The 27289-nt window shown below is 36.7% G+C and overlaps 1 protein-coding gene across 1 annotated transcript; it reads left to right on the top strand.

Moving 5' to 3' along the window:
- Positions 1-621: 621 nt before the first annotated feature.
- LOC143741133 (cholesterol transporter ABCA5-like) lies at positions 622-26855 on the top strand. The gene is made up of 39 exons (XM_077233508.1): positions 622-779; positions 1996-2144; positions 6266-6455; positions 6652-6819; positions 6999-7096; positions 7521-7747; positions 7839-7980; positions 8641-8829; positions 9311-9458; positions 11638-11815; positions 12746-12804; positions 13075-13185; positions 13322-13497; positions 15587-15706; positions 15796-15934; positions 16018-16108; positions 16195-16334; positions 16874-16993; positions 17119-17320; positions 17967-18133; positions 18252-18379; positions 18567-18704; positions 18798-18911; positions 19301-19471; positions 19590-19703; positions 19986-20123; positions 20227-20295; positions 20377-20468; positions 21266-21389; positions 21485-21602; positions 21694-21785; positions 21867-22042; positions 22959-23034; positions 23130-23224; positions 23365-23484; positions 23640-23792; positions 23951-24030; positions 24113-24168; positions 25508-26855. Exons 1-39 carry the CDS (start codon positions 767-769, stop codon positions 25646-25648), a joined length of 5022 nt encoding a protein of 1673 aa, XP_077089623.1. The 5' UTR covers positions 622-766; the 3' UTR covers positions 25649-26855.
- The last annotated feature ends 434 nt before the right edge of the window (positions 26856-27289 follow it).

Raw genomic sequence — 27289 nt, 5'->3', positions numbered from 1 at the left:
TCAAATGGACTTAATAGTACACAAATGTTTCACTTTCAGGAACATACAGTAGTAGTCCAAAAGCATATGATCACTCAAAGTTCTGTATCCTTTACACATTAAACAATGTTCCTGACTGCATTCCTGTACTGTCAGCACACTGAAATGTATCATATTTTCTTCTTTTTTTTGGCACCCGCTTAGTGGATATCAGGACTACATGTCAATAGTTCACTGTAAACTGTTTTCTGCTGTTTCCTTCCACCAAGCAAAACAATGCAAGCATAGCAAAATATCTAGAACAGTAGGCATTGCATCTTCAGATGCAAGGGATTTTCACCTAAATTGAGCATACAGCTGTTAAGAAAATGTGTGAAATCAATTATTAATAAATATTGAGAACAAATAATATAATATAATTCAATATAATATTCAGGGCCACATTATTAAATTCCTCAACAACACAGACCTGTAGGTCAAAGGCAGGCGGGGTCGGAGGTATTGCGATTGTGTCAATCATAAACCCCAAAACCAACCAGCGCAGTCCAACAAGTTCTGAGGTTAGTGATTGGTTTGCTTGACTCCGACAAATCATGAGTCTCGGAACTTGTAGGGCTGCGCTGATTGGCTGACTGGCTGGTCGGTCCAGCTGATGGCAGCAGAGCAGAGGCGCTAGTAGTGTTGTCAACGGCGCCTTGAATCCCTTCTCTTTTCTTTATTTATTTCCTAAAGCTTATTTATTTGGAAAGAACAAAGCGAATCCGGAGGACGGGAAAGACATGTCTTAATGTATTTCATACGTAAGTGTACTTTCTTGTTTAAGCTTGAGGGAAAGCTGTTAGCCGGTTAGCGTTAGCCTTCAGTGTTTACACACCGAGAGCAGCGAGCAAAAATCATTATTTTATCGATATCTTGCACATTTGGCTCTAATATGTCATGTTCACTAGAGGAAACCCTATTTTATCTGTATTAAATAAGGTGAAGGGGCGATAGCCCAGCCCATGCGTCATTGACCTGCACCGCGCGAGTACGCGCAACATGTCAAATGCACGCGCAGTAGCTTTTTTTTTTTTTTTTGCAAACTTTTCCTGGTAGGTAACAACACACTGGCGCACTTTACACGCTCTTATTCGTTATTATCTACAGTTACATTTTTACTCACATTTCCCAAGGTGTCATCAGTCTTAACATGGGGAAACTCCAAACAAGCAATGTTTGATATTAAATAACACAATGCCATAATTATGTTTGTCTTTTGGGGAACAACTATAAAAAGTAAATAAGTATAATTCAGCTATTCTGAAATACGAATCAGTTTATTTTGATACCAGTGGTGGAATTTTACATTTAAGCCCAGAACATTTGTCTACTGTGTACAGAGTTACAGATTTATTTGATTAAATATTTATAAAGTCATGAAATAAAGCATGATGTGCAATGCAATTCATGCTATTCATTATTAGTCACCTTCTACTTCATTATTAATATTTTTCTTTTCTATTGTTTATTACTGAAAGATCAATTATTATGCTGCTGTAATATATTTTTATCTGTAAAACTTTTGAGCTACTGTACCGTTTAAGACTTGAAATGCTAGTTCTCTCATTAGAATGAATGGCTGTTAAGCAAAAGGCATTCAACATATAAGTGTTCATCTATGCAAATCATACTCAATTAAGTTTCAGTATAGGTGAAACTGTTGTTTCATGTTGAAAAGACATGACCGGTAGAGTGGTTTAATGTTGTTGGGTGTTTTTCTTTACAGACCCACAAATGGTAGCACTGATTCATTAGAAAAATGTAAATATCTTGGTTAATACACTGCATCTCAAATTGTACAGATTAAAATATTGGATGATGGGATCATTTAAAAAAAAAAAGGTCAGAGGTTTAGAGCATCATTCTCGCATGCTATCTTGAAGTTGAAAAGAAACACCCTGAATTTGGTCTGACAAGTTTAAAGCAAAACTTCAAGCCCATTTGTTGGTTTGGAATGAGAACGTTCTTGTTTTGCAGCTGTGTCTGATCCATGTGCCAGTCAGCTGAAGCATGCAGGAAGAATGCAGCCCATAACCAGAAGAGATGCCGGAGTCTGGCATCAGACGAGGAGCCTGCTCTACAAAAACCTGCTGATCAAATGGAGGACCAAACAACAGAGTCTCCAGGTGCCTTTAATCTGTCACTCACGCGCTTTCTTTTCCCTTCTTGTAGGTGCAAATCTGTTGCACTATCAAAGCATTTGCGCGTCGTCTATTTTGTGCGCTGGTATTGAACTCCTTCAGTAAATGCTTCTCAAGGAGTGCTTGAAGTGTCCATTTGAATCTGTTAAAGTCACCATGAAATCAACTGACAATTTTTATTTTGTATTGAATATTACAGTATTTATTATAAATGGTTTATCAGTGCATAGCCTTTTTATTTTTTTATTTTTTGTATGTGCCTTCGTGATCTTTAATTAAAATAACTTGCTCTCCTTCACTCAAATGACATCACAGCAGTCGCAAACCACATCCATCCAATCAATTCCCAGTGGACAAAATCAAATCCTTCCCTACATTTGTTCTTGTTCGGGCAGCCGTTTCATTCAGATATGTCACAAAAGGGGAGAAAAGACTGTCGTGTATCATTTTACTTCGGGAGGATTTGTCCTTTACTAAGTGAATGTACATTTGATAAGCATCTGCTAAACAAGCAATCTAAAATTCCAGTTACCCAGGCTGCTTTATAAAATCCGCTCCATCTGAATGAAATCCTCTTCTATCCACTCTGCTGACTCTTTATAACCCAGCATGATTTTTATTCTCTGTTTTATTCATCATAAATCCAACTTCTTTCCCCACTTTCTTCTGTTCATGTTGTCATGTTTTTTTTGTTTTTTTTTATTTTTTATGTAAGGTAACTTTGTATTCTTGTCTTTCTGCTTCCTATTGTTTCGTGAAGGGCCACATAAGAGTCTTTCAGAATTAAAAGGCTGTTAATGGATTGGTGTTCTGCTTTAGTTCATGCCGTCAATATAATACTTTTAAACCGACTTTGTAAAGGGAAGCTTGTCATGATCCATTATGGAAAGCGGTTAGAAATGGAACAAAATGAATTGTTATGCAGTAGTCATCATGGTTGGGCTTTTTTCCAGTAAGTGTCATCTCTGTATAGATTTTTCCTGGAGGTGGAGATGCTGAAGCTAGTTTTATTGTGCTGAGTTCTTGGGTGTAGTGGGCTTCATGCATGTAGGTCAAACTTATTCAGTCAGTATAGGTGTTAGTGATTTACCACTGACACACAACCTGTATCAGACACAGATACACTACTATTCAAACGTTTAGGCTTTTTTTTTTAAGGAAATCTCCTCACCAAGTCTGCTTGTTTTTTACAGTAAAGTAGAGGGTATACATTGAATTCATGTTTCCTGACATTTATATATGAATTTTGACGCCAGGGAAATGCATAAAGCAAATTTGCCTGTGAATGATTTATATAAATACAGTTGGGCCTAAATCCGGGTGATCACATATCAATGTTATACCATCATATCGACTCATCTAGCCCTAAAACTTGTTTAGTTTCTGTCAGTGTTTATTTAAAAACATCCATATATGCAGAATATAAGATGATAAATATTGAATTGATGAGTTGTCAATGTCAATACAATAGGGTAGGGCTGGGCGATATGGCCTAAAAAAAAAATCCCAGATTTTTTCACAAAAAATCCGATTTACAATTTAAATCGATTTTTTTCTCTCTCCCTACTTAAAATCAATCTGCAGATGACAACGAAATTGTTCAAAACAAGTTTTAACTTTATTTTGTTTTAATATTCCCTGATGAGATTTGATCTGGATTAAATTACAATCAGAAACAACAAGCCAAAAAGACAAGAGGACAGGCCCTGTCTTTGAAAACATTGAAAATGTAACAAAATAAAATGGGTGGATTGGAATTGAGGGGATGTGTAAAAAAACAAAAAACTTGCATCACAATAAGTGTGTTGTGATTATCAAATTATTTGGTAACTAAACAATTTTATTAAGTTAATTAACTATGTAAACAATGTTTACATGGCACAATGACTGGTATGCTAGTGTTTTTATTATTGCTTAACACAAATTTCACAATTTCAATTCAATTCTTGTGAATTGATTCTGATCTTGATTCAATATAAATTCATTTGGATAAATATTAGGTATGGTAGATACGTTAATGTGTTGTTAATTGTTCTAAAAAAAAAAGAAATTCACCTAATGCTGTAAACATACAGAGAGCCCTGTCAGCTGGTATTATTAAAGGTTAAAACTAACTCAAATTAAATATAATGCGTTTTTTATAATAACAACGTTATACTATTTTAATGATATAGGTAAAAATACAATGAATGTGTAATATAGTTATCATATTTAGCAAAATACTCCTCTCTATAGCAATTATTTATTTTAAGTCCACATGCGTGCTATGGGTCATTAAAAGGGATTCCTGAGGTAAATGTAGCGTTACGTGGCATATGTTGTTCTCCAGTTGTTTTATGGACATCTTTCCGCGGTTGAAAAACACTGGTCGATCGATTTTATTACATCTCGGTAAGTTGGTAGTAAAGAGTAGTAGGCTAACAGATGTTTGGTTCACGTGCCGCTTGAACTGAGATCTGTCAGCGTTCTCTCACGTCACATTTACAAGCGCCAAAACGGTGTTTATTGTTTGAATTTCGTAATAAAATTGACAATCTGAGAGCTGAGAATCTGTTTCATATCAATAGTAAGCTGCTCTGTCTTGTCTGTCGGTGTCAGTGTCCTCTTTGCTTCGCGATTTTTCTCTGCGTGAGAAAAGGGATGTGTGGCGTGAGAGCGTGTAAAAAGTGACAAAATTGCGGTTCTCACAGTGAACTCGTGAGAGTTGGCGGCCCTGCAGATTCAGCTTGTAAATGTTTTCGGCGGGTGTGCCTCTGCTGGTGCGGTCATGTTCATTTGCCATGTAGTTTGTGTATCTCTATCATGGCAAGCGCTGAGCCCGGTCGGAACTACGGGAACCCAGAGGGGAGCGTCGGCGGTTGTTAAAGAGAAAACCGATTTTCATTCAAAAAAATCGGGGTAAACTACACATTCGAGTTAATCGATAAAATCGATTTATCGCCAAGCCCTACAATAGGGTATGATTTTACCCCAAAATTCAACATATTGACACAAAACTATAATAATAGAGTCCAGTTTCTGTGAATTGGAGCGATCCATCTGCTTCTCTTTTCTGTACCGTAGCTTTCGGCAGTCTGTAAAAATATCCTTCAGATTTCTTGTTAAATCTGTTTGCACAGTCAATCGCAAAGCTCTTTCCCTTTTTTTTAATGTGTTTTGTGTTTTTTGCAGCATTCACACTGAAAACCAATGCTGCCACTCAGTCGGCGTAACCGCAGTCACTCCGACTGACGGTGACATCATGTGCATAGCCTTTGATGTCAAAGCTGAATTTTCAGCACCATTACTCAAGTCCTTAGTGTCACATGATCCTTCAAAAATCATTCTAATATGCTGATTTGTTGCTCAAGTAACATTTCTTCTTATTATTAATGTTGAAAACAGTTGCGCTACTTTTTTAGTTTAGTGGGAGCTGTGATGCTTTAGGTCAGGATTTTTGAATGAATCGAAAGATCAAAAGAAAGAATTTTTGGTTGTATCCATTAGAAAAAAATCTTTACTATTGAATGGTAGTGTACATTTGCAAAAAACAGATTTATAATAGTCTAATCTGTTTCAAGGTAGGTAATAGCCTATTTTTTCCCCACAAGAATCCAGAATTCCGAGGAGACATGCAATCATGAAATCAATGACTTTTTTCAGTGTGGTCTTAAAATGAAATTGCAACGACCTTTTGCAACAAACATTGTAGTGAGCGCCCTCCAGGCACATTAAAAGCTAAACTCATGTCATGGTCTAGCAAATGAACCCAGAGAGATGATCCCTCACTGGCGCTCATGTATTTATGGCCTCCCTAAGACAGTAAATCAAGAGCTGTGAGAACATGACAGTATGGATTTACCTTTTTTTTTTTTTTTTTTTTTTTTTTTTTTTTTGAATTACCTCTTCTAATTAAAGTTTACATCAGGTATATACTGTACACTATTCTGCAGGATATTTCTTTAATAAAATGAGTTAATATTATTAGTATTTACAGTATTAAATGGTTAATTATATAGAATGTATTATTTTTATTAGTATTTATAATTAATTGTTCTTTTTAGAACCGTATTTTTCCTGCCACAATTCCCTGTCAAATTTGAAGTGTTCCTCTTCTCTCCTTGCAGGAGCTGATCTTGCCTTTGCTCCTCCTGGGCCTCCTGATCCTCATCAGCACTCTCAATCCTCATGTCTCATACGGCAGTATCAGCACTAAGGAGCTGGAGTATGATCGGGACCTGGCACTCAAAGGTCTTGGCTACACCCCGATCAACAATGTCACTAATCACATCATGGAAGAGGTTGCACGGGAACTGCGTAAGCCACATTTATTGGGCTTTCTTTAAAAATGATTTTTAAAAGCCTCATTTTAAGCAAACCTCTAACTAGCATTGCATGGTATATTTGGTATGTTATAATTGAATGCTTTGCTAATTTATGATGAAGTAGCGTTGACTATGATAATGGTAGAACACTTACTGTGAATATTTGTTTCTTGGTGTTGATTCCTCAGCTATGAATGAGCGATTAGATATGTTCTCCACTGAGGAAGACTTGGAGAATGCCAGTCTCTATGAACCTGATGGCTACGTGGGAGTGGTCTTCTTGGATTCTATGTCGTACCGCCTGCGATTCCCATACAACCAGCTTCCTCTGCCTAGTGACTTCACTGAATCCATAAGTGAGAATCACCTAACACTGATGACTTAAATCCACAGCATCAATTCTTTGGTTAAATGGCGACTTGCTTTTTGATGCAATTGACATTCAGTTTTTTATCATTTAATCTGTAATGAAAAAACTGTTGAAGAATTAACACTTATGACTGGTATTTTGTTTTGTTTTTTCTCTGCTGCACAGCAAGCTGTTACACAAACTATGTCAACTGTCGTGCTGCCAACTACTGGTATTCTGGATTCGTACGGCTGCAGTCTCTCATTGATGCTGCGATTATACAGGTTTGAAGTGACATGGATGAATAATGTATTGGTATTTAAGCAATTTAGCTGAAATAAGCAGTGTGGGCATCTGCCTGCTGATGTCTGGGACAACTATGCCACTGTTCAAAAGTTTAGGCTATTGAGCGGTAATTTTTTTTTTTTTAAAGTAACCAATTCTCACTCAGGCTGCATTTATTTGATCAGATATATAGTAAAACTGTAATATTGTGAAATATTTTTACAATCTATAAGAAGTGATCCAATATGCTGATTTGGTGCTCAAGAAATATTTTTTTTATTATCAGTGTTGAAACCTTTTGTGGAAACCCTTTTTTTCAGGATTCTTTAATTAATAGAAAGTTATAGGAGGAAATATAAGGTCCTTGGTGATCTCTTTTGAGACCACTTTTGTTTCAATAATAATTACTTCATTCTTCTGCAGTTGAAGACCAAACGCCCGGTGTGGAACGAATTAAAAGTGCGTGCAGTGATGATGGGACATCCAGGTTCAGTGGAGGTCCAGAAGTTCCCTCACGCCCTGATCTCCATCTACCTAGTGCTGGCATTTACACCCTTTGTGTCCTTCCTCATTGTCAATGTGGCTGCTGAAAAAGAGCAGCGGCTGAAAGACACCATGAGCATGATGGGACTGTATGACTCTGCCTTTTGGTAAGTGTGTCTACTGCTTAACCTGAAATGAAATAATTGTAATTCATAGCTAGTTTAAATATTGAAAAAAGTTCTCTTTTGCTTTCTTTAGGCTTTCATGGGGCCTTCTCTATGCCGCACTAGTGACGACCATGTCCATTCTCATGGCCGTTATAGCAACCTGCACGCCCCTGTTCTCCAACAGCAACTTCTTTGTCATCTTCCTCCTCATTTTCCTCTATGGAATATCCTCCGTGAGTCCTAGCAACCCTTCTGTCACATCCAGCGATGGTCTGAACAATAGCGACTTTAGAGAGTGAAAAAGCTATTTAAATGGGTGTGCACTCATTTGGCCTCATGTCTCCATTTCCTCCCACAGTGAGAGTAGCCATGTTAATGATGGGCTAATCTTCAACTTCATACTGAATGTTATTCATTTTTGTTTTCCAAGGCTAAATTGCTCTCAGCTGCGTTGGTTTTCTTTTGCATCAGAGAGGTGTTTCTGTACTGGAAAAATATCTGACGAAAAAGCAAATCACTTCATTTAAGCTTAAATATATATTTGAAAATATGCCGTTTTATTAGCCACATATATTTATGAAAAATCCTGTTTTATTAGCCACAAAGTTGTTTCAGCATTAAAGTTTTTTTTTTTTCTCCAAGTCAACGTGAAACTGCATTTGCAAGTGATTTTTCATAATGTGACGTTTCTGAATGGAGCAGATATACAACAATTGCAAAATGCAGGGCAGGTCTTGGTTTTATCCGCTGGGGTGATTGTATCGTGAAAAGTGGGGCCTATGTGATTGATTAGTGGTTAAATTAAATTATGAGTACATGCACTGAACACAATAAGACCAGGAATGTTAAGTTTTAGTTTGACTTTTTTTTTTTTTTACTTATCAATCCCACAGATTTTCTTCTCCTTCATGTTGACCCCTTTGTTTAAGAAGCCCAAGTTTGCGAGTACAGTGGGCTCCATGCTCACTGTGGTGTTTGGATGTCTGTCTCTTTTCACTGTTCTGATGAGAGATTTTCCTCAGTCAGCCGTGTGGCTCCTCTGCCTTCTTTCCCCCAGCGCCTTCTCTATCGGCATTGCCCAGGTAACACACTTTTACACAAACATGCTCCATTGTATAACAGCGATCTCCTAGGTTATAGGACAGTTTGCCAAGAAAAGTTTGGGATCTGTGTGCATAATTTTATTTTTTTGAAAGAAAGTAATGTAAGGATGCATTAAATTGATAAAAAGTGACAAAGCATTTTATAATGTTAAATTTCAGATGTATGCTGTTATTTAGAAATTTCAATTCATAAAATCCGGATTTTTTTTAAACACTGGTTTCCACTGTTTCTTGGCAACCAAATCAGCACATTAGAAAGATTTCTACAGGATCATTTGACATTGAAGACTGGTGTATGGCTGCCGAAAATGTAGTTGTTTTAAATTTTAATATTTCACAATTATAATGTATTTACTATATTTTGAAAAATTAATGCCTTAATGAACATAAAAAAATTGAGTGTTAGTGTATACATGAAATAAAAGGTGTTTTATGGCACTATTTTTGTGTGTATGTGTAGGTGGTGTATCTGGAAGCTCAAGGGGACGGTGCAGTGTTCTCCACTCTGGGCATTGGTCCTCACGCCCTCTATGTTCCCATGATCATGCTGTTCTTGGACTGCATTCTCTACCTACTTGTAGCCATATACCTGGACCAAGTGCTACCAGGTGACAACTAGAGTCAAAGCGTTTTGCATAAACTGGGGGTCTTCACGGGTCCACTTGGATTCCAAAAATCCGAGGTCCGACCAGACGGCGCGCTCCACATAAACTGCTCTCTGCAAAATCCGACCCTTTAGAGAGGATGAGTGTGTGGATTTCGTCTTAATATTGACATACAAACAAAACAATTTGTGAAAATCCACAGAAAACATTCTCCTACATCTTTGGCATACACAAATTCGGCTATATGCTATGTTATCTGGTCACTTGGGTTAAAAAAGTAGCTAATATAAATGTTATGAAGATTACAAATAAGTTGGGAAGATGCGCTTACTTTTAAATCTACACCTGCCGTGTCGTTTCTTATTTGTTGTCTCTGATTTTGGTCTGTGTCATTCCCGATTGTAAAAGTCGTCTCTCTCAATCGTGCAGACATTACTGCTTTTTACATTCAGGTCCAGTAAGGTTCGAAAAGAAACTGACGTCGGACTTGGGTCTAATTTTATCAGAATTTGTCTTGGGTCGGGTTTTTCTTTTCTTTCTTTCTTTATTGATACACGTCGGGTTCGGGTAAGAAGTGATTCGGGTCGAGTACAGATTTCAGGATCCAAGAATATGGGATGTATATAGTATCAAAATGATTAGCACGTGCAAGCACACTTATCAATGAACTGGATACATGTTGCAGAAATGTTTTATCCATGCCTTTCAACTTGCGTGTGCACAATTCAAAATTGAATGAATGTGTAGCAATTTGTACAAATAGAGACATTTTTGTGAATACAAATGTTTTCTTTTGTTTTAGTGTATCATAATTTGTGCATGCAACAAAGAAGATGTGCATGTGTGGATCAGGTGACGCGCGTGCATTCATTGAGTTCTTTTCTGAGTCGATCTCATTTGATTCATTTGGATTTTGAGACTTTCTTTTCGCTGTTTTTAAGCATTTCACAACCCACACACAAACTACAGATGAATAGGCCTGTTGCTAATTATTAATGTGTGCACAACTACCCATTTATTTGACAAATTCACTAATGTGCGTCGCTACATTTAAACTAATACAATACAACTTGTGTGTGCAAAATCCAGAATCACATTAATGTGCAGCATTTTGTACAAACAGAGACATAGTTGTTAATACAAAACCTCAATTTTGTATTAATGTAGGCCAGAATATGTGCATTTGTGGATGAGGTGACACGCGTGCATTCATTGACTCATTTCTGAGTCTTTCCTATTTGATTCATTTGGATTTTGAGACTTTCATTTCGCCGGTTTCGCCTTGCACGATCCACACACACTGTCTGAGAAACCCTACTACCACTAGATGGCAGTATTCTGATAAAACAGACAACGGCAGCGTAATCAAGTGTGATCCCCATTTAAAACGCATACTGTGAGTGATATTAAATTGAAGCACCAAATTTAGTACACAATATAGGCCTACTACCTTATTAATAAAGCATATTTTATAGAGGCAATCAGATTATGAACAGCACACATAGAAAACCATTATAAAACACTTCAAGTCCAATAGCGCATCGCATGTTCAATAACGTGTATCGGCTACTGAGTTTTAATATCACCGTCTTACTGCATTGACGTTAAGCTTTTTTCGTAATAATAGGCTCTATGGTAGGAAAACTATATAGCCTACAGACAAGAGCCTATATGAACTCGACGCGCAACGTTTCACGTTAATGGCATTTTCCTTCCTGAGCCTGTTTAAAAGAAAAAACTTAACATGAACTAACACAAAACACAAATTATCTTTGTGTTTTTTTTAACAGTTCCAGTCCATTGTTTATATTCAGACAACGTATGCATATTTATACCATTGCAAATTAATTTGCTCAGCATAAAAAAATCAAGAAGCTTGTTTGATTACTGTCCAGTTAGTGCAGCTCCATAAAGTATTTTGATGTTTTTGTTTTTTGCATTAGACAAAAATAATTCCTAAAACAAAGATGGCACAAGCACACTTTTGAAGCTGAACACTTAAGTAAACACAACAGTTAGTTCTGAGAAAAGGTTTAACAGCATTGGCAAATCACTCCACATACAATGCATACATTGTGTGGCTACACTAAAGAATACACAAACAAATATTTGTTAGTCATCATTTTACTGAGATGGAGGCGTTTTGTGAGCTTCTCACTTACATGATGATTTCTTCCTTTAGGTGAGTTTGGCTCAAGGCGCTCAATGCTGTACTTCCTACAGCCATCCTATTGGTCAAAGCGGAGGAAGCGCTATGTGGAGGTGAGCTCTGTGTACGAGGGCGAGGTGAACGGAACCCCTGTGACTGATCAATCAGTGGAGCTGGTTTCTCCTGAGTTTAGAGGCAAAGAGGTTATCAGGTACGGACTTTACTCCTAAAATGGCCGCTGTCTATTTTAATTCATTAAAATAGACATTGGCACATTTATCAATAGGGGCTCTCCGATCAGTCGACTGCAGATCGGCTGATAATCACGCCAAATTGTAACCATGGATTGCGGAAATGTGGGGGACATCTCATTATATTCAGTCAAACACTCTGATCACTTGTTTGGAGAGGTTTTGGACTTTTGATAAAAATGCTACCATGGTTCCAAATGCCATAACTTTTGATTTGGTTAAGATATCAACACAATATTTGGCCCAGATGCAGTTGGCATGATTGTGAACAAGTCCAAACTTGACTTTACGAGCCTGTCAACCATGAATAATAACAAAATAAGTCAATACATTGCATCACTTTTTGGGGGGGGTTTTCTCAGCAGTGAACCTCCAAATATGATTTAAATCCATTTTGTTTTCTATCAATTTTTTTTTCTAGAGCTATAAGCCATTTGAGACGTAAAATCGTTAAAAATGCCTTCAGTGTTAACAGTGCTTGCACATCACTTATGTAAAGCTTAAAGCATCGGTATCGGCCGATCATGATGGCTAGAAATCGGTATCGGCTGCAATAATCCTGATTGGAGCATTGCTATTAATGTACCTCAATTTATATATTTTACAAAAAAATTATTAAAAATCCATGCCCCCCTGGTTCTGTAATGAATTTTTATTTCAGTAAAAGTATTATTTTTTTGTCTAAGAAACTACAACGACCAGTCAGTGTTAAATAAGTTGTACCTTGGTATTCTGAAATCAGACCAGCAAAGTGATTTAGGGTGCAATGTTTTTAGAGCTGATGTTAAAATCCTTCAAAGATTTGGACTTGAAGAGAGCTGGCTTGCAGCCAGAATGACCATTTAATATCCATCACATGCTTTTTGTGTTTATATTTGTACTCTTGTTAGGATCTGTAATATCCGTAAAATCTACAGAGAGAAAGACACCATAGTGGAGGCTTTGAGAGGTGAGACTTCCCACTTGTCCAAATCGTGATACTTCTGTTTTTACTCTTTGTCAGTATTGATTTTAGGACTAAATTGCTTCTTGTGTGCTGCAGGTAAAATGCTAAGTCAAGACAAAATGCCATTTGCAATCCATTATACTTATATTTTACTAAATCTCATACTTATATTTTACTAAATCTCAAAGTACACTTTTTTGGTACTAGTTGTATTATGACGAGACTTCTGGTTCTGACGTTTAGGTGTATGTTTTTTCTACTTTTGATCTAAAGGTTTGACTTTTGACATCTATGAGGGTCAGATCACAGCCCTGCTGGGTCACAGTGGAGCAGGAAAATCCACCCTCATAAACATCCTGTGTGGCATCTGCCCCCCTACAGAAGGTCAGGCATGTGATGCATAGATACTAGTTTTGAAAATTACTTTTATTTATAAACACATTTACCTCTACCTGAGTACCTGGAAAAGATGAAATGTTGTACTGCTGCCACACACTGTTATTGTGTGTTTTACGCATAGGCACAGCAACCATCTATGGCTCTCCAGTGGCTGAGATCGCAGAAGGGGCTGAGATGAGACAGCTGGTTGGTATATGCCCCCAGTTCAACATCATCTTTGATGTGCTCACTGTAGAGGAACACCTGAGGATCTTTGCTGCCATCAAAGGGATCCTACCCTCTGATATTGACGGTGAGGTAGGAACTCCCAGTGGATCTAGAGACGTCAGCTGACTTCATGTTGTATGGGAAATTCAGAAGCAAACTATGCACCAAGAGAGCTGATTTGAAATCATCTCCACCCTGCATATTTAATTACGTTCATTATAGAGTGAAACAGTGACGAGGTGGGAATCTCTAGGCACCTCATGATTCGATTCGATTACGATTAAGAGGGTTGCGATGCCAAAACGATTATTGATGCATCTGTTTTTTGTGTGATTACTTGGTACTTTTAAAGAAAAGTATTTACGATGACCAATAAAGAGTTTACTTCCATTACTTCCTGTATTAATTGAATTAATAAAACAAATGGAAGTGATTTGGCAAGTCAACTGTAAGGTTACATTTGCCAGCATATGTCCCAACATTGCAAAGAACCAACAGGAAAATAAATGTGTGCCTGCACTAGCAGCATACTTGTAGTAAATGAATACAAACTTATATTCTGAATTTCTAGCATTTAATAATAGACTTCAATCCAACATTCTCCTGTTATGTGCAATAAGCAATATAATCCTTTAGACAAAAAAAATTAATAAACATTTTGCTGTAGCAAAATCACAAACAGTTTTCGTTCAACTATATAGAATTATGTACCAGCAGCTCTCATACAAATATAATGCTTGTGGACTTGAGTATATTCTGAATAATTAGTAACATACAAAGCCACTCTTATACACAAATAAATAATAAAGAGTTACGACTTGACATTTTTGCTGTATAACACAATCAAAAACGTCTTATACCAAAAAAGTGAATGAACATCTGCAGAGAGCACAGTCAAAATGTAGCTATTTGTGACTGGCATTGCACTGATACACACTGTGACTGGAGGGCAGTACAGTAAACCTATGTATAACGTATGTATAACAGATCGGTTTACACCATGAAAACTAAACGATACAGAAAGCAGCTCTCATACAAAAACTACAAAATAAGTTACAATGAAATTGCCATTTTTCCATACGTTAGCTTTTAACGAAGAGGGTGCCGTTCGAATTTCGCGCTCAGCCATCCTGCGTCTCTTTTATGTACACGCCACTCACTGCACCTCTGCGCTTCAGAGTTCTGCCTTTTGCGTCCCGTTAATATTATGTTATTAGAGAAAAAAAAGGTTTTTTTTAGAAAATCTATTTTTGACATTTGTGCATCGATTCAGAATCACTTAGTATAATGTGTATGTATGTGTATATATATATATGTATGCATGTATATATATATGTGTGTGTGTGTATGTGTATATATATATATATATATATATATATATATATACGTATATATATATATATATATATATATATATATATATATATACATATATATATATATATATATATATATATATACGTATATATATATATATTTACGTATATATATATATATATATATATATATATATATATATATATATATATTTATGTGTATGTGTGTATATATATATATATATATATATATATATATATTTATTTATAAGACGAAGTTTATAAATAAATAAATAAATAAATTTATTTATATATAAATATAAATAAAATTCTTAGATGGTAGATTCTTAGATGCATCACGATATATATATGTGTGTGTGTATGTATATAATTTATTTATTTTTATTTATTTTATTTATATTTTATTTATTTATATTTATTTTATTTATCTTCGTCAAAAATACAGTAAAACAGCAATATGTAAATGTGTAATATTACAATTTAATAGAACTTTTTTCTATAAATATATGTATAATTCTTATGATGTCAAACTAAATTTTCAGCATCCAGTCTTCAATGTCACATGATTCTTCAGAATTCTTTCTAATATGCTGATTTGCTGCTCAAGAACTATTTCTTCTTATCAATGTTGAAAACTGTCTTTACTCTCACTTTTGATCAATTTGATACAGCCTTACTGAATAAAAGTATTCATTTTTCAACAACAAAAAAATCTTAATGACCACCATAAACCTTTGAATGGTAGTGCATTAAAAAGACCTGCAATACATCCAGCTTCATCCAGTTTGCATAATCTTTGTGTTTTGATGTCATTTCTGGTTAAAATGATCTCTCTTCTTAAGGTGAGGAAGGTTCTTAAAGATCTGGATTTGGAAAAGATCATGGATGCCCAGGCGAAGAACCTGAGTGGAGGCCAGAAGAGGAAGCTCTCTGTGGGCATAGCAATTCTCGGAGACCCAAAGGTAAATGTCTGATCACTTATACGGCCATAAGCATCCATTTGCTTATTTATCCGCCTCCATCGATGTCTGTCTTTTTGCTTATGAATCAGGTCCTCCTCCTTGATGAGCCTACGGCTGGTATGGACCCAGTGTCTCGGCACCAGGTTTGGTCATTACTGAAGAGCCGTAGAGCCGGCAGAGTTACTGTACTCAGCACTCATTACATGGATGAGGCAGATATACTTGCAGGTACTTTTCTCATTTTTCTCTTCTCTTCCATCAGTCATCTCCATCTCAATCTCACACACCTCTGTGCGTTTTCTGTCACTCAGATCGTAAAGCTGTCATCTCTCAAGGACAGCTGAAATGTGTTGGTTCCTCTTTGTACTTGAAGACCAAATGTGGGGTTGGCTACCATCTCAGGTCAGTTCTATGTTAAGAGTACTTTTTTTTTTCTTTGTCACCCAGGACATTACTACATTAACGTTGTCGTTCTAAACCCCCTGTAGAATGTCTGTGACTGAAGGCTGTGAGGTGGACAACATCACATCACTGGTCAAGAATCATGTTCCCAAGGCTCAGTTGTCAAGGCAGCAAGAGGCTGAGCTTACGTTCACGTTGCCTTTCGAGAGCATGGACACTTTCCCAGGTCTTGTTTCTATTTGCCCTCATGTCACCATCTGCTATGTGCCATGCTGCCATATGCCCTGCGGAGCAACAGATTGTGTCATGCTGTCACCAGCACTGTGGTGGTGTTTTATTGGGGCAGTTTTATTTAATTTTATATAGATTTATTGTCTGTAGTGTTATACTAAGTCTGTGGTTTTAGTTGAGTGTTTACATCAAGCTTAGTTTGATGTACTCATCTTCATGTTATTCCAAACCTGTATTACTTTTGTCTAGCATAAGGTGTGTCAGGTTTATATAATGAGTGAAAAACATCATTGTTTTTCGAAAAAAAATTATTTCATTGAAGAAACTATATCATGTGGGTTTGGAATGACATGAGGGCTAGTAAATGATGACTTTTTATTTTATTTATTTTTATTTATTTTTTGGACTTGGATTATTTTAGGAATGCATTTGGTGTTTGTGATTAGTTATCTTGTTCATTAAGCATTTTTACTCTAAAAATATTAACAAATTCTATGGTTCCTACTCATGACTTTCACTCATGTTGCATTTCAGGGCTATTTGCGGAGTTAGACTGTCGACCTAACCTGGGTATCATTAACTATGGTGTCTCCATGACAACGTTAGAGGATGTATTCCTGCGTCTAGAGGCAGAAGCAGAGGTGGATCAGGCTGGTAAGATAACACCTATCTAAACCGCTTCAAACCATCACAAACGGATCAATGTTACAATGAACCAGCATAGTGAAGTGCTCAAGATGTATAACACCCACTCTATCTGTGTGTTCCTTCACTGTTAGACTACAGTGTGTTTAACCAGGATAAGGTGGAAGAAGAGGGAGACTCATGCTCTCTGGATGACACAGACCAGAGGCTGCTGACGTTTTCAGACAGCAGACAGGATGCAGTAACCGGTCATGCCCTCTGGAGTCAGCAGTTTAGCACGGTGGCCTGGCTGCACATGCTCAACCTGCAGAGAGAGAGAAAACCTATTATATACAAGTGAGCAAATGCTAACAAGTACTAGTTGATCATGTTTGCATTTCAGTAACGCGCATGCATTTACTGCAGGTTCCTGTATTTTAGAGTGTATAAATAAAGCCTGTACTGTTTAATTCTTGCAGCAGAGCTGATATGCATGCACCGGTGACAGTTTGTAAACAAGTTATTTTGCTATGATCATATGGCGACACATCAGCTTTGCCATCACAGGAATATATAATTTTAAAATGGACAACACTTAAATTGTAATAATTCAATACTTTCAATTCAGTATTACTGTATTATGGATAAAATAAATTCGCCCTTGGAGAGCATAAGAGATTTGTTTTAAAACATTAAAATATCTTACTGTGCCCAAACTTTTGCATTATATTTATGGAACATGACCCTAGACCATACTCTAAGCCATACTATTACAATTGATAGGGACGGGGGAAAAAATGTTACTAATGAACCATAAAACTATCTTAATTATCCATATGACTCAGAAGTTATACATAGACATAAGTCACACTATTTCCATTATTTTCCTGTTGATCACTGTGAAGCTGCTTTGAAACAATTTGTATTGCAAGTCCTGTATTGTAACTGCTATACAAATAAGGGTGACTTGACTTGACACCTTTGTCTTTTCTCTTTTGCTCAGTTTGACGCTGTTCCTGGTTTTCTTGTGTGCAATGCTGATTCTATCTGTGGCCACAGGAAACATTCAGATTCATTCTCCTGAAAGACTGTTTTCACCTATATACCTGCTGCGCCGCAACGAGGCTCCTCATAAATACACCAGCAGCCTGCTTGTGCAAAACTCCACCTGTCAGTAACACTTCATACATACAAAGATTGTTTGAGGATATTTCAAGGCATTGTTTTTGTTCAAATTGATTTGATGCAGATTTGACTTGTTTAATGTGAAATCTGTGTGTTGTCGTAGATTCTGACCTGTCAGGGTTCATCCACAATCTGGAGTCTCAGGACATTAAAGTGGAAATAATGAAAACGCCAGACTACATGTCTGCTGCACCTGTCAGCGCCGCCATCAGCGTGACTGGATCCGGTAAGGTGAGTGAGAGAATTTCTTATCAGTACAATTGGTTAATCTCTCTACCCTTTTACACTCCATAATAATGGATGGATTGTTTTCTAAAATGATTTTTCTATTGAAAAATAATTTAAACAGTTAGTGGTGTTTAAAATCGTTATTTTCCTTCCTGTCTTCTTTCGCTGTTTCTCTTTGTGTGAATTCCAGGATTTTAGCTACATTTTAGCGTTTAACAGTACCACCGTGCACTCCTTGCCCATGGCTGTCAATGTGCTCAGTAACGCCCTCCTCAGGGGCTTTAACGGCACTGGACGCATTAGAACATGGACTAAACCTTTTGACTATGTAAGTGCAGTGCATTAATACGCTGAAGTTATTGCATAGACACTACTATGGTTTCTTGCGATTGTCTATAGCTGTATTCTGTCTGCATTTTAGCAAATCCCAGATAAGACGTCCTATGCCCTGGTTTACATTGAGGCTGTAATTCTTGGGATGCTGGCTGCTGGGATGCCAGCCTACTTTGCAATGGACCACACAAGAGACAGAGAGGTACATATGTAGGTTGTAACTTCATATAGTAATGGTTTGGCTTTTTATTTTAAAGTTTGGGGTGTTTTACTTTTATTCAGCAATGATGTATTAACTTAATCAAAAATGACAGACTTATACATTTTCAAATTAATTCAGCATTTCCATCACAGGAATACATTTTCTGTTTTCTAAAAATGCTATTTTAAAATGCAGTTATTTTTAAAATATAATACTGTTTCAAAAACTTTTTTTTTTTTTTTACTGATTTACCGACCCCTTACCCATAATCACTTTATGGTAATTTGAGGGTGCTGTAAAAGCTTAATTTGATCAATGTCCGTACAATAATATTTCAGAATTGTTATACATTGAATGCAACCACTCTGTTTTTACTGTATTTGTATCAGTTGAAGTGTCGCTCGACCCTGAGGATCTCTGGTCTTGTTCCTTCGGCGTACTGGTGTGGTCAGGCAGCGATTGATGTCCCTTTCTATTATCTCATCTTAACCTGTATGACCAGCACCCTGTTTGCCTTTCATTCTACAAACCTGCTTACCTCCCATAACATCATGTCTGTGGTAAGAAAACGGTTCACGTTACACAGATTTGCTGCCACTAGACTTTTTGTGACATAGAAGTTGTTGAAGCTTAAAAAACAGAGCAGACAACTCAATAACAGTCTTTTCTCCATTTCAGGCTCTGTGTCTGATTGGCTTTTCTCCAGCCATGGTTCTCTTCACATACTGCGTGTCCTTCATGTTTGTCAGAGTCCAGAGCAATAGGGACTTCTTCTCAGTGGTGTCCATGATGGTAAGTAATGAATATGAAATTATTATATGGAAAAACTGAAATATTAAAATGTCAGGCCATTTGAAATTGTAATTATTAATTAACTGGAAATTAATTAATTAAAAAAATCATGGGAATGGGAATTATAGTTTTAATTGTATATTTTAATTATTGTATTTGAAATATTTAGTTCAAAGTCATGGGAAGTCATTGTTCTAGGGGTGTGTAAACCCTGAAAATTATCTTTCAAATCCAAACGTGTCTGTATGAGGGTATTAAAGTGCTTTTTTTTTTGGTCCATAGTTGTGTGTGGTTTCTGCATCCATAGTCCAGCTGGCTCTTGTGAATGAAAATTCTGGTGTTGCTCGTCTCCTGCACAATGCACTGTGTTTCTTCAGTCCACTTTACCCTCTTATGGGCTGCCTTAACTGCATTACCATGGTAACACTCATTTGTTCAGTGTTTGAGAGCATGGATAAAATGCAGTCAATCAGCTGAAGTGGAATTGAGCCTTATATATGTTGAAATGTCTTGTGCATTCTAGGCCACCTTCCTTCAGTCCCCTCATGATGATGATTTCCTTTGGAAGAACCTCTTCATCTCTGTTGTGGCCGTAAGTTAAATATGATTTTACATTCTCAAAATCTGTTATACTGCTGTCTTTTACGCTGAATCTTTGTTGTGGTTTCCATAGCCGTACATCCAGTGTATCCTGTTGCTCTTCACCCTGAGATGTCTGGAGATCAGATATGGAGGGAAGACAATGAAAAATGATCAGCTCTGCAGGTCTGACTTCATAAACTAAATGTCTAAATACATTTTTGACAAAGGGTTAGGAGAAGTAACGTTTAGAATAACATCTATGAGTTCCATTACATCTATGAGCTCATGTTTTGCCTGATTCATGAGAATTTTTTTTGTACAAATATTGATGTAATTATTTATATTTATTATAATTATTTATATCCCATGATACTGTTCCAGAATATTAACATTTAAACAGGGATGTGCTATGAAATCATTTTACTGGTTTGTGGTACAGTTACACTACCATTCACAGGAATAAATTATTTGTTTAAATATAATCAAATATAAAACGGATATTTTAAATGGTTGTTTCTCAATATTATTGCTTTTACAAATAAATGCAGCCGCCTTGAGCTGGTTTAAAAAAAAAAAAAAAAAAATTTAATTTCTTACTGACCCCAAACTTTTGAACTCTAGTGTACTTAAGTAGAAAACATCTGCATGTGAATTGCACGTAATTTAAATATTAATCATAAGTTCAAACCAATGCACAACTTTTCAATGTCGCTTCCCATACACATTTGAAGGCTGTTTATTAGATCAATTAAGGTATATGTGATATTAAGTGAATAGGTGACTTTATGCGGAGCTTATGTCCTATTAAGTTGAATTGCATTACAAGAACTTGTGGTTCAAACATTTTCAGTACCAAGTCTAAGCAGTAGTTACTAAGCACATAGTGTGAACTGTTCTAATTTAATTGCGACCTTATGAATGGCTGGTGCAACCCTATCTAAAATAATTAAGAAATGGAGCTTGAACTTTGTGTTCTAAAGGATTTCCTCCCAAGCAAAGAGCAAAGCTCAGCGGAACCCAGAGGAGAGCGTGAGTGAGGATGAGGATGTTCAGATGGAGAAAGCTCGAGTGAAGGAAGCGTTGACCTGTCAGTGCTGTGAGGAGGTACACCTCACTTTTCTATAAATCTTTTGTCACAAATCACATTGTTGTCTAACAACAATTGAATATGGAGAAATAAAACTTTTTTTTTCTTTCAGAAACCAGTGGTGGTGGTGAGTAACCTCAGGAAACAGTACAAAGGCAAGAGGGAGGCCTTCTCGCTCAACAAGAGAAGGAAGGTGGCCGCTAAGAACATCTCCTTCTGTGTTCGCAAAGGTAGAATTTTCCTTGATTTGTTGACCTATAATGTAGTAATGATGTTAGAGAGAGCAAGCAGATGTTAATGAAAAAATACCCTTTTTTTCAGGTGAGGTTTTGGGTCTGCTGGGACCAAATGGAGCAGGAAAGAGCACTATAATGCACATGCTGTCTGGAGACACTGAACCCAATGCTGGACAGGTTTGTGCTCAACGTTTAGCTGGTTAGGAGTTATTTTGAACATGAGGCTTGATCTGACTATAGTTTGATACTGAATTTTAGATTTTGATGGGAGATTATGGCACAGACTTCCAGCCAGTGGAGAACCCCTTGGAGCATGTAGGATACTGTCCTCAGGTGAACCCTCTGTGGCCTAGAATCACTCTACAGGAACACCTGGAGATCTATGCTGCCATCAAGGGGCTGCATCAACGTGATATCCCAAACATCATTAAGCGGTACAAAATCGTCATCTTTTTATTTATTTTAAGGCACAACTTTTGCATTTTACATTTACGCTACCATTCAAAGGTTTGAGGCTTTTTTATGCTTTTGAAAGAAGTCTCTTATGCTTACCAAGGCTGCATTTATTTGATTAAAAAAAAGTAAAAAAAAAATGTTTTAAAGAAATATGCAATTTAAAGTAACTGTTCATTTTACTATTTTAATATGTTTAAAATATAATTCATTCTTGTATGGCAAATTTGAATTTTGCAAAGCTGAATCATTACTCATTTAAGGAATAGAAAGTTCAAATAAACATGAAATAAAAATCTTTTGTAACATTTTAAATGTCTTCACTGATCTTTGATCATTTTGGTAAAAAGGAAAAATTCTTACAGGCCTCAAACATTTTACTCTAGAAATTTAAAAATGCACAAAGCAGGGTTTAAATGTGTGTGTGTGTGTGTGTGTATGTATATGTATGCATATATAATATATATATATATATATATATATATATATATATATATATATATATATATATATATATATATATATTCAGATCATTAATCACCACTGCATTATTATATTACAATTTAATTTTAATTGTATATTAAAGTGACTCAAATTTTTTATTGACTGTCTAGTGTAATGCTGTAAGTGACTGTTACCTGACCATTGCTGCAAATATTCCAGGGAATAAAATGTAAAAGAAATACATTGTCATGGAACAAAAAAAAAGAAAAAAATAATAAATGCACTTTTGTGGCCCATTAAGAGCGATTTATGGCTGAAAATTTTTCTCAATTCACCAGCCTTTGGCAGGTCTATTTTGTCACTGCTTATCAATATGAACATTTGTCTATCACACAAATTATACAGTATGACCACCATGGCAATTTTTAAATATTGTGTGGGCTGTCTTTGCAGTGTTGTGAGTGCTCTAGAGCTGAAGGATCATCTTTACAAACAGGCAAAAAACTTGTCTGCAGGGCTAAAGAGGAAGGTAAGTCAAAAATACATTTAATTCAGTATAGACAATTGAAAACCATACTTTGTCATGTACTTAAGGCTTATTTTTTATTTTATTTTTCATGCTAGTTGTGCTTTGCTCTAAGCATGCTGGGAAATCCTCAGATAGTTCTGTTGGACGAACCATCTACAGGGATGGATCCCAAATCAAAACAGCGCATGTGGTAATTTATTACACTAAATTTCTGTTCACTGGTTTAGTTTTTGTATTGTGCATACTACGCTACATATAGTCATTTTAATAAACGTGTAGATATAAAACAGAGGGCTACAAAAATAAAGATTCAGTGGTTCATTCCAATAGGAGGGCAATCCGTGCTGCCTTTAAGAACAAACAGCGAGGGGCTCTTTTGACCACCCACTACATGGAAGAGGCGGAGGCTGTGTGTGACCGTGTGGCCATCATGGTTTCTGGTCAGCTGAGGTGAGAGGCTGGGACAGATAAATGCGTCGGTTAATTATTGCATTTGCAAGCATTGTCAAGCTAGTTCCTTGGTTTAACATAGACATATTGAGAATTTGGGGGAAGCAAGTAAAGCAGAAAAGAAAGCATGTAACATTTTATGTCACCCCCTGCAGGTGTATTGGCTCAATTCAGCACTTGAAGGGGAAGTTTGGGAGAGGCTACAGCCTAGAGATTAATCTCAGGGAGGAGCTCACGGGTCTCCAGCAGGTAGCGCTGTTGCACAAAGAGATACTGAAGATATTTCCTCATGCTGCTCGTCAGGACAGGTGAGATGTGTCTGCATTGGATTAGAAATTAAATGGAATCTTGGGAGAAAAAAAAGTCAAACCGAATCATAGTGAAGCACTAAACTGAAAATGTATGACGTCAAACATCTGGGAGTTAGAAATTGAATTTTTTTTTAACATGTATTGGATCTTTGCAGTTTTGCCACTCTGATGGTGTATAAAATCCCAATGGAAGATGTGAAGTCACTAGCCAAGTCCTTTGCCCAGTTGGAAAGTGGTAAGGAATGGACCCCATAATAACCAGAGGTTTTGTGAAGAGTTAAAAATACTATTTTGATCATTCACCTTTGTCTTCACAGCTAAACAGAACTTTCACTTTGAAGAGTACAACTTCTCCCAGTCAACCCTTGAACAAGTATGTCACTATTGGATCTCCTTTAAAAATACTGCAAGAAAAAGAAAAGCAAACTAACATTTTATTAGGATATTTTTTTTTTTGCTTCAAAAATATGCCAGTGTAGTCATTTTCACACCGGTAAATGTGTGGGCGGAGATATAGTTTACGGGCATCACTTCATTCGTCCTGGTTACTTCACTAAAACGCTCCCACATGGTACTGGTACTTTTCTTTACTTCATTTTTTGTTTTTAATTCTCCTTTTAGAAATTTGCTGCTTAAACTAGTGGACCCTGCATTTCCACTTATTCTTATAAAACTTTGATCAGAATAATATCTATACATTTTTAGTCAAGGATTTTAAATTAAGCAATTTTTGAGTTTTTTTTCCTTTGAATTTTATATAATGACCACTAGGAGGGGCTCAAGGCATGTTTTCCCCAAAGAGTTATACGTTGTTAAAGGGTCATGAAACCCTTTTGGCTCAAGTCTAGCTCACAATCTTTTTGAAAAAGGCAACTTAAATGGCCGTGGATGGCTGTGAGAAGAAGGGAGGGAGTGGTTGTGGCACGGCAGGAGAGAGGGGGGAACTGTCATCGCCAGAGGCCCATACATTACAGATGCTATCATTGTCTTCAATGGCGTTCAACACACATACCTCTGTTAAAATCTCAGAAAATTTGGTTTAGGGTTTCATGACCCTTTAAAACCAAAAGTAAAGTGACACATGTTGCTTTTTACCATGAAATGACAGTTACTTGTCTATTTAAATCAACACATGAATGATTTGGCTCTCATCCACCTGCGACACACCCGAAAGTAATTTGAATGTAATTTTTTATTACTTGGCTTGCCCGAGCCGCTTATTATCCGTGGATAAAACCACATCACTAATCCTCATATATTTTAAGCGTGAGAGCTTGAATAAACAAAATAATATCTTTGAGCCCTGTGTCGGTCATCTCACCTGCTGTGACTCTGTAACTTGTGTTGTATGGAGCAGAGCAGACTCTTTCAGTTTATAATTGTAGCACTCATTGTCCAACTGAACTAAATGGTTTTAATTTCTATGAAAAAAGCAAAACAACAGTGGGGGTGGTGCCCACGGTGGGCAGGTAATGTAATCGGTGTACTGCCGAACACCGTGTAACACCAACTGCCGCAGCAAGCCTATTACAGTGAAGTAAGAAAAAGTAGTCTTAAATTCATCTGAGAAGATATTATAAGATAACTTTTTATTAGAAAACAAGGAAAAGATACTAAATGATAGTTAGGATTTTTGGTGTATTTATCTGTCTGTATACATGGCCATACCATAGTTAATTGTATTTCTTTGAAAGCATGTACCTGTTTTTCAGGTTTTCATGGAGTTCGCTAAAGAGCAGGAAAAAGAAGAGGAGGAAGTCGGATCTCTTAGCACGACATTTCAATGGCAGAGACTGAGACAGGATGGCCCTATATCCATCAATCACGCTGACAGCATAGTACACCAGCTATGAGCCAATCCTGTCCTCCATTCTCTCTGTCTCTCTCTCCTTCTATCACTCCACATGTGCCGTCCTTTGCCTTAAGAGCCATAAACTGATGGGACTCTCAGGACAAAAGAGTGTGGAGACTCCAGTGGCCACTAGCACACATGCGTGTGGGCTGTGATACTCGCTTTGGCTCTGGTACTGGCACTTGCTCAGATATGATCTGACACACAACTCGCGTGTCAGCTGTAGATGCCGAACTAGACTTGGCAGTTGTTTTTTTTTTTTATAAAGATATTTTATTTTTTAAATTCGAACTTCTTATACCTTCTTTTCACCCATTGTTGTGCATCGTGTTCAAATTCTGCTGTGTCAAAATACACTACTTCAGTCACTGGGAAATTAGTTGCATGGAGCGGGTTCCACATTATTGAAGCGGTACCAAAGTCTCACTCACATCGACACCAATACAGTGCTTTTTGGTGTCTGTAGCATGGAATATAAACTTGTGTATGTACAGCTATATAAATTACTTATCTATGTGTACTGTTGTAAGGTAAATTTTCAGACAGGAGAATCTCATTATGGCTGTGTGCAAATTTTCAGGCAGCATTAACACTGAGATTTACTAGCATGTAGTGGACTGCTCTCGATTCTTGTAACCCATTTCAGGGCGGAGTGGCCCTGCCGGTGCATGAAGCCTCTTCTGTCTCTGCTGCACCCGGGAGATCTCCAAGACTCCTTTCTAAAACACCAGCACGTGTTTCAGGCTTTCACACAGAGCGCTCCAAAGAAAAACAGGGCTAAGCACTCACAGCAAGCGAGTGGGTTGAAATCAAGACGATGAAGAGCTTCTCTCTGTCATCCCCTTTTCCGTACCGTCGTCAGGTGGCCTTCCTATAGCAGCAGTTTAAAATCAGTAGCTTGCTCACCATATGTACCATACCATGTAGCACTCCAGATTAGTTGCAAACTGCTGAGTGGTCTTTGTTTTTTTTGTTGTTTTTTTAAATGAAAGCAACAATGCTTTATGAACCGTGAGCACAGAATGTACAGTGGTACTTTTTGCAGACTTTTCATGGTGAGCCAAGGGATGTGGATTAAGTATCCAGTTTAAGTCTTCACTTTTAAATGATTTGGAAGACTTTTTAAGTTGGTTGTTTCTTGCTTAAGAGGGTTAATCTTTATCTTTTTGAATTTTTTTTAATTAAAAATTATTAAACGATCACCTCTCTATTTTGTGTAAGTTAAATCCCTAAATTGATTTCTCTGTAGCGCAAAGGACCACAATTGTGAATATTGTTCCTTTCACAAATGAATCATATACAAAAATGTCTAAACTACAAGATATATATATAATTTTTTTTCATTATTAATGGGTAATACTTTTAATCAAATTAGGTTCTATGCATTAGTTAATGCAGTAGCTGGTATGGCATAACAACAGATACTTTCACAGCATTATCATATATATTTATGGACCAATATATATATATATATAAATATAAATTCCTAACAATGTGTTTTTTTTTGTTTTTTTTTTACATTTTAGGTTTAATTAATGTCTTATGACCAAACATGCATTAACTAATGTTAACTAATAGAAGATTATTGTAAAGTATTCCAATTAAAGTTATTTATTAGTGCGAGAGAGCTGCCTTTCTCATT

This window comes from Siphateles boraxobius, unplaced genomic scaffold (genome assembly GCF_051911475.1).
Source record: "Siphateles boraxobius isolate OS27281-9 unplaced genomic scaffold, OSU_SipBor_1 1, whole genome shotgun sequence".
In the NCBI taxonomy this organism is placed as follows: domain Eukaryota; kingdom Metazoa; phylum Chordata; class Actinopteri; order Cypriniformes; family Leuciscidae; genus Siphateles; species Siphateles boraxobius.
The sequence above is the reverse complement of the archived record's forward strand: the minus strand, read 5'-3'. Positions and strand labels throughout refer to the sequence as shown.

Excerpts from the sequence above, each read along its gene's own strand:
- LOC143741133 (XM_077233508.1), top strand. Across the intron at positions 7,748-7,838 it reads CTGTATGACTCTGCCTTTTG|GCTTTCATGGGGCCTTCTCT; the intron begins GTAAGTGTGTCT and ends TGCTTTCTTTAG. Across the intron at positions 19,472-19,589 it reads CCCATAACATCATGTCTGTG|GCTCTGTGTCTGATTGGCTT; the intron begins GTAAGAAAACGG and ends TCTCCATTTCAG.